The 20,751-nt window shown below is 38.5% G+C and overlaps 1 protein-coding gene across 1 annotated transcript in view; it reads right to left on the bottom strand.

Moving 5' to 3' along the window:
- The window catches only part of Ccdc196 (coiled-coil domain containing 196), a 34,075-nt gene that overhangs the window by 11,592 nt on the left and 1,732 nt on the right, over positions 1-20,751 (bottom strand). Inside the window, 8 exon segments of the mRNA XM_029555579.1 lie at positions 9,603-9,763; positions 10,060-10,115; positions 15,432-15,573; positions 15,952-16,030; positions 16,524-16,588; positions 16,769-16,846; positions 18,686-18,736; positions 19,395-19,491. Of these exon segments, the coding sequence (XP_029411439.1) occupies positions 9,603-9,763; positions 10,060-10,115; positions 15,432-15,573; positions 15,952-16,030; positions 16,524-16,588; positions 16,769-16,846; positions 18,686-18,736; positions 19,395-19,491 (729 nt within the window).

Below are 20,751 nucleotides of genomic sequence, written 5' to 3'. Positions count from 1 at the left end.
GTAAAGGCCCACTGTATCAAGTCACAGTCTCCAGATGTTCCTACTTGGCTCTATTTTATGATGTCTACCTCTTTGCTGAATTTGTAATTCAGTGAAGAATTGTTTTTCTGACTTCATTGACTTATCTATCTGTATTCTCTTACATCCCTCAGAGTTTTTCTTGTGGCCATTATTTTGAATTCATTATCAGACAGTTCATAAATATTCATCCTTTGGGATAATTTGTTGAAGAACTATTCGGCTCTTTTTTATTATTTTAATTTTGTGTGTATGAGTGTATTGTCTGCATTGTATGAAAGTGCACCTGTGTCATGCAATTCCCAAGGAGGTCAGAAGGTGGCATCGGAGTCCCCTGGAGCTAGAGTTATAGATGGTTGTTAGCTGCCATGTGGGTGCTGGGAGTTGAACCAGGGTCCTCCCTCTGCAAGACCAGACAGTGCTTTTAACCACGAGCCATCTCTCCAGCCTCAAAGTTCAGTTCTTGAGGCAGGACTGTCAAAGACTAGTTCCTTTTAGGTAAGTACTGTGTGAACCGTGCTATGACACTGGCTCCAACAGGCCATGGTTGGAGCACTGCAATTATTGGGATACGGAAGGTGAAATGCTTCTAAGCAGTTTGTTTCCAGGGAATAGAGAGCTATATTAGCTCCATTGGGAGAATGGTGTTTTATCATGTGTGAAGTTCAATTCAGTGCAATGGAAGGTAGACAGTGGCTACTAGTTGCCAGGGCAGTATTCTCTACCAGTGCCACCAGTGTCAAGATGGTGCCATCTTGGATTGAGGGGCAAGGGTGATGGTGGTTGTCAAAGACAACATGGACTCTTTCTTAGGTAATGAAGTTGTGTAAGCATCAGGCACCTCTCTAAAAGCAGACCAGGGCTTGTCAGACTGAGATATTCTTTAGCAGTAAAGACTGTAGGTGTTTGGGGTCTATGGGGGCCACTGTGGACTTCTGCTTTACCTTTTGTTTGTAGGGGAAGAAGTATCTCCCTATTCTGAGTTGACCCCAACTGGGAAGACAATGCAGCAGAGGCAGAATCATTCATTCTATTTTGTGGGATCATCCTTAGTCTCCCTGTCTCACCAGGTATCTGCCACTTTGCTGCTATACTCCAGTACTGTCCCCTATCTGGTCCATCCCCCAAATAGTTGTTTATGCATTGTTTTGGTCCTTTTGCGGTGGGGAACACAGATATTAAGGATCTGCAGTCAGTCATCTTGCTGGTGTCCCAGTTGATATTTCTAGTTATTGATTTTTTTTTTTTGAAACGATCTCCGGGTAGCCCCCACTGGCCTAGAACTTACTATGTATACCAGACCCACCTCTGTCTCAGAGGTCTGCCTGCCTTTGCCTCCCAAGTGCTGGGATTAAAGGCATGCACCACCAAAGTGATCCCTCTAGGTGATTTCGTTCTTTTTTTTTTTTCTAGTTGATTTCTTAAAAGGGTTCTGTCTATAATGTCTTCACCTTTCTAAGGACTTAAACTATATGTAAGTTAAGAAAACATAGTTCTAAGTGTAAAAATTTGTATGAGTAGAGTTTAAACTAAACATTTTTCCTTTTTTTTTTTTTTTTTTTTTTTTTTTTTTTTTGAAACAAGGTCTCCCTGCTACCTTGCCTGAGACTCACTGTACAGACCAGGCTGGCCTCAGTCTCACAGGGATCTGCCTGCCTCTGCCTCTGCCTCTGCCTCTGCCTCCTGGGTGCTGGAACTAAAGGTGTATGCTACCAGGCCCAGCTAGTTCAAGCTAACTTTCTACAAATCAAAAGTATTGTGCTTTTCTTAAAATATTAGTTGGTTTCCTTGTAACCAAAAACTTAGCTTTAGAGAAAATAATGTATAAGAAGAAAATTATCCTAAGTAATCTTTTCTACCAAGGTGACTAATAATTGGAGGAAATGTGGTATATAAGAATGTTTATATTGTGTTTCTTTTCTCAAATGAACCTTAGGAAAAGAATTTTAAATGCTAGCGAGCATTGGTGAATTTGTGGAAGAAGCAGAGAAAATGAATATTTTAGTTGTCCTGAAAATTCTCATTTTACCAAATATGATGGTTAATTGTATTGTGAACTAGATTGTATTGAGAAGTACCTAGGAGATTAGTTACGGACACCTTTGAGTGAGTTCAAACACTTCCAGAGAAGATTTACTATGGGAGAAAAGACCCGCCCTGAATGTGGACTACACCACCTTAAAAGGATGAGGCCTGGATAGAGCAGAAAGGTGAAAAGGAGAAAGCCATCCAGCATGATCATTCTCTATATGTCCTGTTCATCATGAGGCACGCTACTCTGCTCTACCACACTTTGTCACAAAATAACTGACAACCAAGTAATAATTGGATTTAGTTATCTCATTATATCTCAATGTGGAACTAATTGGTTGTAGAGTAAGTCTTCCTTCCCAACATAGAACCTCGTTCTTTTTTTATTTCCTAATGTTTGATAACAAATGTAGAACATATGAAACAATAGAGACTTTGAATTGGAGGCAATGCAGGCTCCTCCTGAGGTGCTAAGGAGGCTTAGATATTTGCTTAGGATGCAACAGATTACAGAAGTCTCTACCTATCAAATGAGACACTGTCTATATCATTTACACAGGCAATATTAAAAGTGAACTTTATGCTTGATATGAATGTAAATTAAAGTGTTGTATACACTGTCTCCTTCCTCTGATGATTGCAGTTATAAACTAGAGAAAATGTCAGGCTGTTGTTGGCATTGTTTCATATTTATCACCTTGTGGTTGTTGCAAAAAGGCAACTTTGGGGAATGAAATGTTAGTAAATATCCTCTGAAAAGCTAGAAAGCTAAGACACTATAAATGAAATGTCATACAAATAGTATCTCCCAAAGATATAGTTCATAAATGTATTTTTGATGGAAGAGTTTTCCTCAGTTGACCTTGACATTAAAAATCTTCTCAGTGAGGCCTAGAGAGATGGTCCAGTGGTTAAGAGCACTGGATGCTCTTGCAGAGGACCTGTGTTCTGTTCCCAGCCTCCACATGGCAACTAACGACTGTCCATAACTCCAGGGGATCAGATGCCCTCTTCTGGCTTCTATGGGCATTGCACACCCAGGTGCACTTACATACATGTAGGCAAAACACTCACACACATAAAAATAAATACATTTTTAAAACCTCCTAAATGTATTCAAAGACATCAGGGGTTTATTGTCAAAGAAACATAACTGGATTGGAATATAATGAGTACAAATAAAACTAATGATGATATTTCAACCCTAAATACTTCCTGCTTACTAATTCAGTTCCCCATTACTTAAGTAAGAGGTAAGAATACCTTAAATGAGCTAGGTGTGGTGGCGCACACCTTTGCTCCCAACACTCAGGAGATAGAGGCAGGCAGAGCTTTTTGAGTTCAAGGCCAGCCTGGTCTACATAGTAGGTTCCAGGCCAGCTGGGGCTACAGGGAGACCTCATCTCACAATGTGCCATGTTCTCCACTGCAAGACACAGGGCCTAGCATACTCTGCGCTCTCAGCGAGTACAGAGTAGATACCTGCTGTCTATGTATGCTGTAGCACCTCCTGAGACCTGCCATTACTCTTTGCCTACTGTCTTTGTTTGCTTATTTTTCTTTTCTTTCTTTCTCTTATAATTTTTTTTTTTTTTTTTGAGACGGGGGTTCCTAGCTGGCTTCAAACTCACTAGGTAGTAATAAAGAGGATGACCTTCAACTTCGGATCCTCCTGTCTCCACCTCCTGAGCACTAGGGTTATAGGTGTGTATAATCCCTGTAATTTAAATTGATATTTGGCTTATCTTTTGAGTTTTAGTAGCTTGAATGAGTCTCTGATTTTTTTGGATAAGTTGATCAAATAGATTTGTTTGTACCCATAAAACTGAGAACCATGTCCTTGATTCATCAGAGGGTTGGCACCATTTGATAAAATAGCCAGTCAGTCTAGCAGACAACTTTGTATTGCCACAGGTAAAGTCAGAGACCAATGTGAAACTGTTTTTTTTTTTTGAGAAATAGGATAAAAAGCCAAAATATTTCAATTTCATTTTGAAGAAGTTAAAAATTTTGAAACATTTGAAGAAAAGATGATAAGCCCAAGTGATAATCAATACTTAGAGGATAACATGATCATTTGGGGGCTTTTTTAGACAAGGTCTCAATAGGTAGTACAGGGTTAGTTTTGAACTCATGACCCTCCTTGCTTCTGCCTACTGGGTGCTCCTAGGTTTACAGGTGTGCATCACAATGCTGGGCATAACACGACTCATTTCTAAAGAAATTAAAAATCTCTGCTAGCAAGTAAACTAGCTTATTTCCTGCCTTAATTCATAACAACAACAAAAAGTAGAGGTTTGTATACTAATTTCAACCCAATGTATTAGCAAAAAAAAAAAAAAGTTTTTTTTTTTGTTTGTTTGTTTTGTTGAGACAGAGTCTGCTTGTAGCCCCAGCTGGCCTGGAACTTGCTATGTAGATCAGGCTGGCCTCAAACTCACAGAGATCCCCCTGCCTCTGGCCCCCAGGTGCTGGGATTAAAGGCATGTGCCACCACACCCAGGGAAAAAAATATTTTTAAGAACATTCAAAGGGTGTTCTTTTATGCAGCGTTAAAGGGTGGTATTTTTATAATGTTAAAAATTAGGAGGCCCTTGGGTTAAATGAAAAGTTCAAAGTGGTCAGGAGTAGTCTGATTTTATATTTTTGTCTTTTGTTCTCCTTACTATGTCTAATTTAATCGATTTGGAAAATCTTGGGTCTGTCAAAGTCTCTCAAGGACTAAGTTTGGAGGTGGTTTTCTCAAAACAGAATGTGGATTATATACTCAGCTAATTTGTTGGCAAAACATGAAACTAATCATCTTAGGGCTTTAGAGACTGCTGGTTTTATAGTCAGGAGGGAAAGATATGAGTTACACTGGAGTAGGAACTGGCAGTAATAATAGCTAGACTCTGGTAACCAGCTCTGGCTTGGATTAACTGTAGGTTTTTGGAAACTCTTTCAAGGTATCTGTACTTCAGTTTCATCTTTTGTGCAGTGAAAGAACTTTATACTTAAAATGCTAACAATCTATGAACACTTATAACCTTTTCTAGTTTAAAAGAATGTTTAAAAGAATCTGGGGGCTGGAGAGATGGCTTGGCGGTTAAGAGCACTGGCTGATCTTGCAGAGAACCTGGGTTTGAATACCAACACCCACATGGCAGCTAACAGGGGAATCTGACACCCTCTCTGGCCTCTGAGGGCATTGCATGACATGAGTGCACTTACATACATGTGGGCAATACACTCATACACATTAAATTAAAATAAATTTTTAAAAATCCTACCAAGGGTTAATGAGATGACTTAGCCAGTACAGGCAGCACTTGCCACCAAGCCTGACAACCCAAGTTTGAGCCCTGGACTCATATGGTGGAAGGAGAGAACCATAACCAATTCCCTGAAGTTGTTCTCTCTGTTTCTGTCTCTCTCTCTGTCTCTCTGTCTCTGTCTCTCTGTCTCTGTCTCTCTCTGTCTCTCTCTCTCTCTGTCTCTCTCTCTGTCTCTCTCTCTCTCTCTCACACACACACAATTAAAAAAAAATCTACCTTTCATCTGTAGGTCATCTCTTTACTCTGGTAATTGTTTCCTTTGCTACACAAAACCTTTTAATTTTTTTCAATCTCATTTGTCAGTTTTTGCTATTATGTCCCAAGCTATTAAATTCCTATTCAGAAAACCATTGCCTCTGTATATATCTTGAAGTGTTTTCTATATGCTTAGTTCTAGCAGTTTCAACCTTTCACTTACATCAAGGTCTCCAATCCATTTTTAATAGATTTTATACAGGGACTCTAGAGACAGGGGCCCAGTTTCATTCTTCTTCCTGTGGACATCCAGCTTTCCTTCTGCCATTTGTGGAAGAGGTGTCTTTTGGTACCTTCATCATGAAACAGATGGCTGTAGTCATCTGGGTTTATTTCTGAGTCCTCTGATCTGTTCTATTGGCTACGTGACTGCTTCTGTGCTGGTACAATATTGGTTTTGTTACTGTGGCTTCCCAAATCAGGCATTGTGATCCTTCCAGCATGCTCTTTCACTCAGAATTACTTTGACTTTTCAGAGTTTTTGTGCTTCTACTTGAATTTTATCTTTTTTTTTTCTAGTTCTGTGAAGAATTTCACTGGAATTTTAATGGTATTTGATAACAATATCCAGAATATATAAAGAACTCAAAACATAAATAATATGTTCAGTAATAAGTTAATGAATTGAAAAGATGGCTCTCAAAAGAAGTACAAATAGCCAATAAGTACATGAAAAAATACCCAGTCCTTAACATTAAAGGAAATGCAGAATGACAGTGCACTGAGATTCTGTCTTGCCCCAGTCAGAATGACTATCATCAAGAAAACAAACAATAGCAAATGCTGCTGAGAATGCAGGGGGATGAGGAATCATTGTACACTGTTGGTAGAGAAGTAAATTAGTTCAAAAATGTGGAGTTTCCTGAAAAAGCTAAAAATAAAGGCAGGCAAGATGACTTAGCAAGTAAAGGCACTTGCTAGGCAAGCCTGGCAACTGGAGTGCTATCCCTGGAACCCACATAAAGGTGGAAGGAGAGAACATGACTCCACAGTTGTCCTCTGACCTCCACACATGTGCCATGGCACATCTCTCCCTCTCCCTCTCCATTATGCATATACACACAAAATAATAAAAAAATTTAACTAACAATTGAACTGCTATAACATCCTGCTATACCACTCCTGGGTATATGCAAAGGACTCAGAATCAGTATACAAGAGATAACTACACATCCATGTTTATTACAACACTACTTACACTAGCCAAAATATAGAATCAGCCTAAGTGTGCATCAGTGGATGAATGGATAAATAAAGTGTGGATATATATAAAATGGAGTATTATGCAGGAAAATGGATGGAACAAGAGATCATCATTATTAAGCAAAATAACCCAGACTCAAAAAGACAATTTTTTATGTTAAAGGGATGAATAGTAGATTTTATATATACAGGAAGATGTTATAATGAAACGCATTACTTTGTGAAAATAATATATAATGTTTTTAAATGTTTTTATCTTTAAAGTACATGTTTAAAGATTTGAATTTACCTAAGGAGAAAAACATTATTAGTTGATTGGTTTAGTTTGATCATTATCAGAAAAGTATAAGATATTTTGTATTAGTTACCTTTTTGTAGTTACCAAAATACCTGAAAGGACAGCTTAAAGTAGAAAAAAACTGATTTTTGGTTCACTGTTTCAGGGTGTTAAATCCATGGTCAATTGGCCCCAAGCATTTGGGAAAAACATTATGACAGAAGACATATGTAGTAGAAGGTTTGTGTCTATGGCAGACAGAAAACAATGAAGAAGGGACAGGGATTAGGCACAACCTTCAAAGATACACATCCTACTAGGACCTACTTCTTATAGGAAGGCCCCTATCCCCTAAAGTTTCCACAATCCTCAAAATAGCACTAGCAGCCATGGACCAAGCATTTGACACCTGAACTTTGGGGGGCCATTTCATATTTAAATCATAACAAATTCACATGGGTTATGAAGTGTTTTCTGAAAAATGAACTCTCCCGTGTTGATATGAGATAGGAAATTCATGACAACTTACAATATCAGAAAAGATATGAAGGTATCAGAAATTACAATGTAATCCATGGTCTTAAAATGAGACAGGGTAGTAAGAGATCTGGGACTGGGTAGTTAACTATCTGTATCCTGTGCAATGTCATTTATGGAGCCTCTGTTAAATCCTGAGCACTGTGTTAGCTGGTTAAGATGAACAAGACCTAGATCAGTGCCTCAAAGAGTTCACCATCTGGTGAAAGAGGTAACTGAGTAAATCAATAATTTCAGTATAGTTCATTAAGTGTTAAGAAAGAAAGAATTGCTGTGAACAATCATTCTCAAACGTGAATGCATATTAGAACTTCTTGGGGATCTTTTTAAAAATTGCAGATGTTTTTGCCTTATCCTTCAAAGATCATGATTTCAATCACTTGAGGAGTGACTCAGTGGTGTATAATTTTTCAAAGTCTGCAAAGAGATCTTAATACACAAAAAGGACTGACTGGGCTAGAATAAGGGCACTGTACTGGATAGCTTCAGTTGTCAACTTGGCACGCCTGGTAAGAAGGAGCCTCAGGGAATTTCCTCTTATCAGATTGGCCTGTGGACATGCCTCTGAGGCATTTTCTTGATTGTTGAGTGATGTGGGAGGGCCCACTATGGGTGCTACCTCCCAGGCAGGTGGTCCTGTGTTGTTTAAGAAAGGCTGAGCACAGGCCAGAGGAGCAAGGCTGTAAGCAATATTCCTACACGGCCTCTGCTTCAGCTCCTGCCTCCAGGGCCCTGACTTGAGTTCCCACCCCGACTTCCCTCAGTGATCAACTGTGAGGGGGAATGTGTAAGCCAAACAAACCTTTTCCTCCCCAAGTTGGTTTTGGTTAATATTTTTGTCACAGCCATAGAAAGCAGGCTAAGTCAGACAAGAAACATTTCTTAAGAAAAAATGGAACTGGAGAGATGTCTCAGTAGATAAAGTGTTTGCCTTGTAAGTGTGAGGACCTGAGGTGGATTCCCAGAACCCATGTAAAGCTGGATGTGGTAGTATGTATCTGTAATCCAAACACTCCTTACAGAGATGAGAGGCAGAGGGCAGGGAATCACTCAGAAGCTCTAGGGCCAGCTAGACTGATGTATGCAGCAACAAACAGAAATTCTATCTGAATCAAGGTGGACAGCAAGAATAGGAAGTTGACCTCTTCCCTCCATACATGCACCATGGCACGCATATACCCACACTCTCACTCACACACGGGAATGAAAAAAGAAAAATGGGCAATGGTCAAGCAGACAAAGAGAAAAGAATCTTTCACTTTTGTGCATAGAACTCATGGGAACTGTAAATAGTTCTATAGAACTCAGAATAAGATTGTGAGGGAGAGGGAGACAGTGAAAGATGAGACTGAGGAAGTAGGCAAGGAGGCAGATCAACTATGGTCTGTGAAAGAATCTGGACTTCATAATACAAGTAGGGGAGTGACAAGATCTCATTTCTCTTTTAGAAAAAAAAAATAGTTTTAGTGGTACCGTGAAAGATGGATTAGAGAGCCTAGAAGCAGGGAAGCCAATTAATAGTCTGTGAGAACTCAGGCAGGAAAGGAGGCCTGAACTAAAGCAGTAATACTGAGAGAGTGAAAGATATTCAAGAAATAGATAACAAGGAAACAGAACAAGCAGGGCAATTGGATGTGTGCCAGTAGGGGCTTTCTCAGGAATATAGTTGTGGTAGTTTGTATCTAGTACTGATTTGCCAACGACGATCTGCTCAGAAATAAATACTTCAGAGGTAGAGAATGTCTTCCTATGAATTTAACTATGAGCTATGTGATTTGAATCCAGTCATTCAAATCCCAAAGCGGTCAGCATAATCAGAGGCTATTTACAATCCCTAAATGGCTAGATTCCTGACATGCTTAAGGCCAAACATACGACCTTTTTCTCCCCAGATTGGTGGCAGAGCGGAAAATAGAACTAAAACAAAAGGTTTGAGAGATTTTAATTAACACAAATGGCTGTACCTAGTCTTTAAATCTGCCCAAAGCAAATGGAGCAAAAACCTCTGATCCTTCAGAGCTTCATCTGACAGTGACCTCAGAAAAAAGAGCCTCTCTCCTATATCATCAGACTGACTTTCTCTAGCTCCTTGTTGTTCTGTGTAGGTCTTTGATTCTGGTGTTCTCTTTAAAAAAGAAGAGCAAGAACAAAGAGGAGAGAAGTTAAAACACTGAGCATTTTGCAGATTCCCTAAAAAATAATAAATTAGAATGCATGTTAACAAATGCATTGTAGGACTGCGGGTACAACTCATGGATGAGCTCTTGGCTGCAAAGCACAAGGCTGTGAGTTGGATCCTCAGCACTGTGAAAGTAAATCAATAAATGCATAAAAACAAACAAACAAATGCACTGCAAAAATCGATTCCCACTATCCAAGCCTTTTAAAATTGAAGATTTTTTAAAAGCAAAGTATTCTTACCATATTGGGTTCATTTCTGTTGGTTGATCTCCCCATAACTGTAGTGCCTATTTTACCTGATGGAAAACATTTGGAAAATGAGAGCTATTAATGTTCACCATGGCGCTGTTTGATTATGTTGCTATAGGACTGATATTACCATTGATATGAATTTGTAATTGTTGTTCTAGAAAATAAATAATATTTTAAAGTTAGAGTGGTAGGCCTTTTTTCTGTTTGGAAGCTCATGTTCCATGTGCAAAAAAAACATCATTTGAGGATTACATACATTTAAAAACTTAGAGAGTCTACAAAAGATAGGATGGTAAAACATGTCCATGTACATATACTATGAGATCACCCAGATGTCTATTCCACAAAATAATCAGTTGTGGGTAGTAAAGAATAAACAAAAAATAAAGGCAGGGGTTGGGAAAGAGAAAGAGGCAGGGAGAATGAAAGGAACAGACTGAACTGAGGAGGCAAGAAAGGGAGGATTGTAGGGTGTTGCATAGGCCTTATTGTGAGCCTAGGTAGGTTAAGTTACATTTCAATTTCAGTACACACCAATAATTTTAATATAAGTATTTTTCATGCAAAATTTGAGACTCTGATATGAAAAATTATTCACTTATTAATAAGAAGCCTTAATAAGGGCACAGTTTACTCTTAAAACTTTTCTAAACTGATGTTTAGAAAAAAAATAAAGACTTTATTCCTCCTGCCTGAACTTCTGTGAGGTTTTGTTTTGTCTTTTTAGACAGGGTCTTACTGTGTAGCCCTGGCTAGCATTAAAGTCAGAAGAGATCCTCCTGCCTCTGCCTCCAGAGTGCTAAGATTAAACGTGTGCACCAGTATGCCCGGCTTTTGTGAGGTTTTATGGAAAACAAAAGAAATTAGAAATTAGTTTCATTACCTGTTAATACTGTAAATGTAATTTTAGTGTTTAAAAGGTTCACGTTGCCCCAAAGCTTATAAAAAAGCTTGTACTTGAGAACTACACCCCCCCCACACATTTTTCTTTTTCTTAAAATCAAAGCTCAAGATTTGAAGTAGCTGGTTTCTGCCCATGCCTTTCAAATTTTTAGCTGTTAGGACGAGAAATATTGAAATGAAGTAAAGGTTAAAGGTTTAAGGAATGGCTTGCTTTCAGAACAGAGGACTGTTGAATAAATGAATTCTCAAGAGTATTTCCCACCTCACTGGGCTTTCATATAATTGACAAGTATAGCACAATGTCTATATCCAACCTTCAAATTTTTCTCAAAGGTGAACCATCTATTCTCAAAGAACTCAAGGACATGCTAAGACTCAGGGGATGTGAGAGGGAAAAAGCAAGGCTGATGAAATCCAGTGGCTTATCACAGTTATCACTAAAGACAATTTTTTTTTTGATATTTTTGAGACAGGGTCTTCCTGTAGCCCCAGCTGGCCTGGAACTCCCTAGGTAGACCAGACTGACCTCGAACTCACAGAGATCAGCCTGCCTCTGCTTCCCAAGTGCTGGGATTAAAGACATGTACCACCACAGCTGGAAAATCCTTAATTCTTTAAGCACCAGCAGGTATGATGGGAAATTCACCTGAATTTAGAGATGGCCTAGTGCCTATGCATGCTGATGGGTGACTACCAAAGGGTGCCACAAACCTCGAGTCAAATTATAATTTTATACTGGTTGGGGAAGCAAACCCCTTCAAATGTGATCTATGTCTGGGGAAAAAACCCAAAGGAAAGACTTGTCCTCAAGAGTGAACAACAGAAAAAGGTTCTCTTTCAGAAGATTAGGTGATGTGGTATGTTCAACATGCAAGACTGACAGTGGCAATGCTATACCTAGGCCTCAGGGAATTCAGAAGTAGAGATTGTTTAAGCTGCCACGAAGTCAGTGATATTTGCCAACCGAATAGATGACACCACTGCACCTCAGCAAACCAGCATGCTGGACAGAGGAGGAGGGATTCTTGGCCAAAATCAGTAAAAACTTTCCTCTACCTGGAAGCAGCTGTACCCTGATTTGCCTTGGAGGTGTGTCCAAAATGACATTCCACTTTCTAAGACGAGTTCATGAAATTGGATTCTCCTGAAACTAGAGGAAAGGGCATGCCATCCAAGAGAGCTATTAGTACTTAAACTTCCAACAGTCCCTGTGTAATTGCCCAAACCGTTTTTACTTCATTGTCCTAAGTGCCTGATTTACTTGTAGTAGAAAGAAAAAACATTAGACAGGAACTGTGGGGGAAGTGGATAGTGGATTTTTTTTAAAGGGAGAGAACTATAATTCAGGGAGTAGAATAATAGGAAAGGGTTATAGAGCAGAATACTGAGTTTAACGTAGTTTAATCAAGGCTGCCAGTAATACATCTTGGTGCCACAGAGCATGACACAAAACATCAATAGGTTGTTTTCTTTGTTTTTCATTTGGTATATAAATGTGGCACATTTTGTCCTAAGGGTAATAGAAAGCCAGTCTTTTCTACAGCATTTCACATAGTTTCTGAATTACCACTATTTGTTCTGGACTTGGCTTGGATGTGGTTGGTGCCACCTACTGGATTAAATGCAGAATTACAGACCTCTCAACCCATTTGTAAACATTTCTTTACTACAGAACAAATTAGCCTTAAGGAATATGATGCTTCTTTGGGAAGATGATGTTTTCAGTAGTTGGTAAGTTTGGATTCCCATCAAAATTTTTAGGACTGAAAGAGGCACGAATAATCACACTTTAACATTGCTGTTTTATTGTATAGTCTAGGACCCAAGTTTTAACCATGGACTCAGAAACCTAGCTTCTCTATGCCTTGTTCCATAATTCACATCTTAAAGAGTCATTGTAAGAGTTATACAAGTGAGAGTCTTAAATGTTCTCTGTAATATGTTGTGGTTTTAAATATTAAAGAAAAGAACTGAAATAAATGAATTTATTTTTTTGAGGCAGACTCTCACATAGCCCAGGCTGGCCTTGAACTTCTGGTCCTTTGACCTCCACCTCCTAAACCCTGGGATTACAAGCAAGTATTATGACACCAGGCTCAATTATTCCCTCTTCAGTGCTTTGAAACTTGATAGCATCAAGGAGAAAGTTCAAAGTTGGTGCTGGTTTTCTTAAAAAAAACAAAAACAAAAAAAACCTCTGTCTTGTTAATCTAATTTTCCGATAATGGTAAAACAGCCTCAGGCTTGAACATCTTGTTAGAACATTCATTTTTTTGTATCCTTACTATTAAATTTACTTGTGAAGAACTATATATTGGTTTTTCATTAAGTAATATAAATCTTATGGCTGGGCACCACTCCTGCATATTGGCATTCAAGAGGCTGAGGAGTATCACTGCAAGTTTAAGGCCAGTCTGAGTACCAGGCCAGCCTGGGCTACAAAGAGAGAACCTGTAAAAATGAAAAAGTTATTTTTCAAGATATATATTTATGATAATTAAGTCAACCTAAGTGGCAAAAAGTTGAATAAGAATAGTAAGCAGTAGTTTTTAAGAAGTTGAGACACACTGAGTACAACCAAACTATTTCCCTGCTGTTGATAATCTCTTAATTCATGTACCTTGACAACTCTTCCATGATAACTAGCATTTTTGTTTTTTATCAATAACAAAACATTACAACTTATAAGTCAACATATCCCAAATCTAGGATTGTTAGATTTCAGATCCATTTGGGCTCAAACAAACTCAAAGATTTTGAATATGTTTGTTAGAAAATGCAGCTGGCCTACAATCAGTGCCTAGCAAAAACACAATCAATAGAACATGGGACCAGTGGTCATTCATGCCCTGGCTATGTTAATATGTGGTGATAGAGCACTACAGGAACCCATTACCTCATTCTCCAGAAGCATAAGAGAAGAGAAGGGAGAGAAAAGAATGGATCTGTGGGCTGCCCCAGTTCAGACTGGTTCAATGTTCTGTAGTGAGAGGGGGGAAGAATCTGTGAGACAGTCAATTGAATGGAGTTACCAATCAGGAATTGATATAAATCTGGAGTTTAAAGACCTGGTTCTTTACTGTATGAATCCCTTGAGATGGCAATTGGGTAATTTTGAATGAAGTAAAAACAGGGCTCCATCTGTCCTCCTCGAACTACCTCTTTTTTGTCTTTTAAATGTGTATCTTAATGACTTACTGCTTCCAGATTCTTTCCAATTTCTTGTCCAAATCTTATCAAAATAGAAATTGAAAGAAAAAAATGTATGAAACTCTGCCTAGGAATATGAAGTTCATCCATGAATGTTCTAGATTTTCTAAATGTTACCTGTGGATTTAGATTGCTATGAACCCAGATCAAATCATGCTGAGTTGCTCCTTATCATACTTAAAAATTTCCATAAAATGATTTGTTAGCATATTGTGCCAAGGAACAGACAGAAAGAGTCTAGAAAATTTAGACTCTGAATTCACTTTAGAAATGCTGTTGAGGACATTGACTACCATCATTCCATACATAGGGTTCCGTCTCCTTTATGAAGACCTGGAGGAGAAATTACTCTCTGGTCTCAGTTCCATGAAAAGCTGTATTTATCCTGAACAACTGGTTTCTTGTACTTCATGAACACAGCAAATTCATGTTTGCTTTTGCTGGGGAATTCAGAACCAAATTTATAGCCTACCTCCACTAACCAAATAACACTTCTATAATTATCATGTATTGACCTAAATTCAACTTATTTTCCTTTGACTTGCTTATCTATTTATTTAATCCTATGTATTGTGTATGACTTTCATAAGACATTCAAACCCTTTGTAGAATAAAACAGAAATTAGAAACATATATACTGGTACTGATAGAACACTGTCATTCTTTGAGTGTGACTTACTACATGTTCTTTTTTAAAAATGAAGACTTCAGATTCATAGATGCTGAAAATATAAAATTCCTTTTCTTGCCCCTCACGGCCTTTAGTTTATTCTACTTTTTACGAAAGACTATATGACTTCCTACGATGCTACCATAAAGTCTTCTAGGGAAATCCCTGACATTCCCAGAGCTATATCTGAATTAGTGAAACTCAAGGCCCTTGTCAGTTGACCATCTCCTAGGCCTTCGGCTATGAGACTTATGAGACCAACTCCAGTTCTTAGGACAAGGTAAAGGTGGAAAAGAAACTTTTTTTTTTTAGTTGGAACTATGTTATCCACGTACAACAAGTACCTGATATATTACTTAATATTTACAAAGGAAAACTTATTTTGTTACACAGACAATTCTAACCTTACTATAAAAGCTTCTGAATACTACTAATGATGATAGCAAGAAAATTTGTTATGAAACCACAGACATTTAACTTACTGTGTGCCAGGCACTGTAATGCTCACTTTCAAGTAATGGGAACTTCAGTGTTCAGAACAAAACTTCATATTTTGTACCTGTAATACTGTACCTACCTTGAGACCTCGGAAGATTCAAAACTGTTTGCTTTGGCTCAAAATTCTGCTATAGGTACAGTGATAATTTCAGGTCATTGGAATTCTGATAGTTCTTCAAGGCTTCAATTCTCAACTCAATTACTTTGCCATGAAAGTCATTCTTAAAAAAAGCCACATTTTCCAAAACCACTCATAATGTTGACTTTGTTAAATCTCTAAATTTTGGTTCCTTTACCCAGAAAATTTTTAAAAATCTTCCTGTTCAGTCTTTTAGAGTTAGGAAGATAGTATTTGTTATTTTCCCCCAATTTCAAATAGTACAAATCAAAAGCATAGAAGGAAATGTTTATTTCAAATTTATTTCACATTTATTTTCAAGTTATTCAAGATAAGTCATTTCAGCTGTCTTCCCGATTCAGTTCTTTTAACAGGAAACTGAGGATGAGAAGATAATTGGTCTTAGCAATATGAAGCTAAAGGCTTTTTGCATTGTATGAATGGATGTGTCCCATGTCTAGCTTTAGAAAAACCTTAGTACCTGAAGGATGTTGGCTTGTTCCTGATACTTCATCTATTCCACTTTCCTCTGTTGCTTTTCCTGGTAGAAGAAAGATCTTCTGGGTGACAAAGTAAATTGAGATTAAAAAATTTTCTCAATATCCTGAAACAATCTTATAGAAAAATTACAGTACCGTAGATTCACTATTAGATTGATTTTCAGTTCAGCCTTCTTAATTGATCTCCCTATATAATCCACTCTCTAAAAGCTAAGAGATAAATAGCTCATTTTCTGTGAATGATTTGTTATGGGAAGATGAGGTATAAATATAATACCTCTAAACAAATTTTCAGGATAAATTAACAAGTACTTTATGTATGTGGAATTGTCCTCGTTGGTATGGATTTTCTCTCTTTATTCTAGGTAACATGATTTCCAGAAACTTGTGATACCATTCTAACCACTCAAATGTCCCAAGGATAGCATCTTGCTTAGAAAATTAGCATTGGTTCAGGAACACACCATAACTTAAGCAGATTTCTGATTAATTTATCAGCTCTGAAAGTCACTACTGTTCTGAATGACTATGCTACCTTTCTTATCTCTACCACTTCTCTACATCTCACATCTCCAGTTCATTGTTGGTCTTACCAAATGATAAGGGGGGTTTGGGAGCCTGGGATGAAAGGCAAGGGCTAACAGAATAGAAGATTCCAAGGGGGGGAGAAATGAAATATCTTAGCAGACCAGAAATCCAATCTATCCTAAAATCCCAGAGCCCCCAATTAGTCCTGGTTATTAAAAAGATGTTTCCAGTTGTATGGCATCAATGCCTATGAAGTTCTAGCCCACTTACTTTTCCATCCTGCATGACTGCCTTTGGTTTTGTTGGTGGTGCTTTCTGTTGATCATGGAGCTCTTCTGACTCAAATGTCTATGGAGAGACATTTTGACAGTGTTAAATTAGTAGTAATTAGTGAGAGAAATGGAAAACCAGTTCGAGTCAAGGCTTTTGGTTCCTGTCAGTCAGCATCTTCTCAGGGCTCAAAATGGAAACCATAATACCTACTGCAGGGAATTCAAAATGGTTTCTTGAATGTTCCTCATAATAATAAAAACTATTAATTGAGCTCACACCATCTACCACTGACTGAGCTAAGCTTCTCACTTCATTACTTACTCTACTACATTACAATCCTTATTTACTCCTCACAGCTCTTTGAGGACTGTTTTTGTTTCCATTTTATAGATGATCAGATTGAGACTTAGAGAGAAGTCATTTGTTTATGGTCACAAACTAGAAAACATGAAGTTGGAGCTAAAACTAGATCTTTCGGACTCTGAAGCTTATGTTCTTAGGCACTAGGCATATTGCCCTTCTCCACTTCTCCTAATATGAAGGTTGAGTAGGAAAAGTCTATTACATGGACATCCCTATAGAAAACTTGTGGAAGCTCTGGAGAAGCTTCATTTAAATAAAACTTGTATGGATTATTGTTTATGTGTGAGGAGAACTATGTGGCAGTCAGAAGACAACTTTTGGGAATTTTTTATGGCCACATTTCCTTTCAAGGACTCAAGAATTTGGGGATTAAAACTCACAGTTCCTAGAACTAATTTGTAGTTTCTGCTAAAACAAGGAGATCTCAGCACAAAATGCAGGGCTCAGAGGCACCCTGCTTATCTGTGGCAAAGTGAGACAAAAAGAAAAAAGCAGGGTCTGTGAGATGGCTCAGTGGTAAAGGTGCTTGTTAGGTAAACCTGGTTACTTGAGTTGGATCTCTGGAACCTGTGTAAGGATGAAAGGAGAGAGTCAACTCCGCAAATTTGTCCTCTGATCCCCACATGTTCACTGTGGCACATGAGTGTCTCAAATATACACACACACACACATTAAAAAAAAGAAGAAGCAGAGATTTCACACATACATGTCTGTATCACAAGACACAATCTACTCTTCTAGTTCCATAGTCTTACAATGCAAGGATGGATGTAGAATCACAAGAATGTCAAAACTGGGTATTCATTTATTTGTTCATTCAACTTATGTTTCTCTTATTTTTCTTTTTGAGACAGCGTCTTACTGTAGCCCCAGCTGGTCTGGAACTTACTATGTAGATGTGCTGGATAGCTTAAGTGTCAACGCGACACACCTGGGTAGAGGGAGCCTCAATCGGGGAATTGTCTCTATTGGACTGGCCTGTGGCCATGTCTGAGGGGCATCTTCTTGATGAGTGATGTGGGTGGGCCCAGCCCACTGTGGGTATGCCACTCCTGGGCAGGTGGGCCTGTGCTGCATAAGAAAGCAGGCTGAGCAGTGGCCAGGGAAACAAGCCAATAAGCAGCATTCCTCCATGGCCTGTGCTTCAGCTCCTGCCTCCAGGTTCCTGCCCTGAGTTCCTACCTTGGGCTCCCTGATGAACTGTGACCCGGGAGATGTAAGATAAAATAAGCCCTTTCCTCCCCAAGTTGGTTGTGGTCAGAGTGTTTTGTCACAGCAATGGAGAGACAAACTAGGACAGCAGACCAAGCTGGACTTGATCTCCCAGAGATCCTCCTGCCTCTGCCTCCCAAGTGCTGGGATTAAAGGCATGCACCAACAAGCCCAGATTGCTTTTAAAAGATAATTTTGCTCACTGTGCAAAGAATAGACTGAAATGGGGCATGGGTGGAAAAAGAGGCATGAAAAACAGAATGAAGGGCCAGAAGAATGGAATATTCTTTGTATTATTATCTACAGGATAATACTTTGAAGAGATCCATAGCTGCTTACCTTCTTCCATAGCATCTCCATTTCCTTCTGAAGCATCTTGTTTTTCTTTTCCTGTGAGAAGAAGAACCAAACAAACAGAGATATATGTTTGTCCAACTTTTAAAATAAGGTTGGAAAAATAACTGTTTAATGGCAGAAAGGAGTCAAGGGAAACAGTGAACCACAAAAGGTGACAGTAAATGGACCTCGCTCAAAATACAGGAGCATAAAAGGTGAGTTTGATGATCATGATGGTTTAAAAAACTTATTTCAAGCAATAACTTTGGTTATGGTGGTTGTAAAATATATCAATAGAAATAAATTCTTAATACTTAAGATGTTCTCATAAGACATTTTCTTGAGGGCTTAAATAATTTCTAAATTTTAAGGTCATTTACATTATTGACTTAAAACAGATCTTCTAAGACTCAAACTTTTTTCTTTTAATTTGATAAGTTATTTCCAATTCTTTAGAAATGAGAAGTGTTAATATGCTTATATTCATTAACCCCTAGATGAAAAAAATTTAAAGTTACAAAGTAGAATTTTGCTAGCTAGTCCTTAATCTTTCTGACATTGGACCTGATTCCCTTAGGACCCTACATTTCCTATATCAAAGAGATGCACGTGTTGGAGCATCAGATACTAGAATGAGCATCCTGTTTTCCCCTCCATATTTGATAGCACCTGTTGATGAGGCTATGTTCTGTAGAATCCAGCAATATCTTACCAGGTTCTGTTTCATCTCCTCTGCTTCCTTAATAAGCTCCATGACTGAAGATTCATCACATCCCTTCCCTGCCATGATCTGCCTCATGATCTGCAGACTGGAAGAAATAGAGACATCATCAAATCTGCATGCCCTTTCAAAAGTAATATCAATACTCTGCAACTAGCCAGGAAGTATTCTGGCATAGAGGTTCAATAAAGGCTGAAATTTCAGGAGTTGCAGAAGTTCTTCTGAACATAGAAAGCCTCTATAACTGGAATCATTCCATTCTTTATTGACATTGGCTCTAGCTATGTTTTCAGTAACTAATCCTGTGCTCTTTGATATTCAAAACTTAGGTCTCCATCAGCCAGTAAAATTACCTTCCACCCTCTGAAAAGAATGTTCTAGAGTATGACTTGAGGGAAGAAGGAGTAGTTCTGCCTTTCTAAAGAAAGAGCTGAAAACTCTGATGTCTTCAGAATACCAGAATTATTTTCCATCTTACATCTGTCTACTTCCTTCTTCTGCCCCTATGAGTATCCAACACTGAATCACTATCAAATATGACTGTAAGAAAAGTTATTATTTAAGGCATTAATTAATGTTTATGCTCATTGACCTTTTTCCTCCCCAGATCTAAGCAGAATGCCAAGTCTTCATGCTGTTTTACCCTGAAAGAAGTCTATGTTTCTGGTTTGTAAACAGCTGGTGTTTGACCACTTTTTGCTGGCTTTTGTTCTTCCAATCTCTGAATTCCTTAAGATGCTTATGATAGGGCATAAAAAGAAGGCAGTAGCCCGATGTAGAGGCCAGCCTGGTCGACATAGTGAGTTCCAGGCCAGACAAGGTCTCCCTGTTTCAAAAGAAGAAGAAGAGGAGAAGGAGGAGGAGGAGGAAAAAGGCAGACCAACTGAAGACAGATTTTTTTTTTTTGAGACTAGAAAGGAAACAGAATTGGTGGGTCTCAAGAGCAATGAATATTCTAGTAGAGTCAATATAATTTTTTAAGAGTCCATATGTATAGCTAAAGGCTACATAACAAGCAACAATGCCAGATAGGAGATACCTTCTTTTGAGTTGTTGGCCAGGGTGGCCAAAGGGATTCCCAGATAGTAACCCAGCACAGAACTGGGAAAATGAACAGCAGACCCCAATCTTATCTAAAGGAACATTGACAACTGATTTCTGCTAGATGAGAAACAGCTGACCCTCCTAAAACAAAGACCTCTAGATAGGCTGACTAGATTCACCAGATGGACAAGTAGTGGGGAATGGCTGGGGGTGCCGACAACACAGAAGACAGTAGCAGGGATATCAGAGTATAAGGGCTCTAGTGGGGGGAGGGAGGCTATGGGAAGATGCCATCTGGGAAATT

Source organism: Nannospalax galili, unplaced genomic scaffold, assembly GCF_000622305.1.
Source record: "Nannospalax galili isolate Female #2095 unplaced genomic scaffold, S.galili_v1.0 scaffold285, whole genome shotgun sequence".
Lineage (NCBI taxonomy): Eukaryota > Metazoa > Chordata > Mammalia > Rodentia > Spalacidae > Nannospalax > Nannospalax galili.
This window is presented reverse-complemented; position numbering and strand designations above follow the sequence as displayed.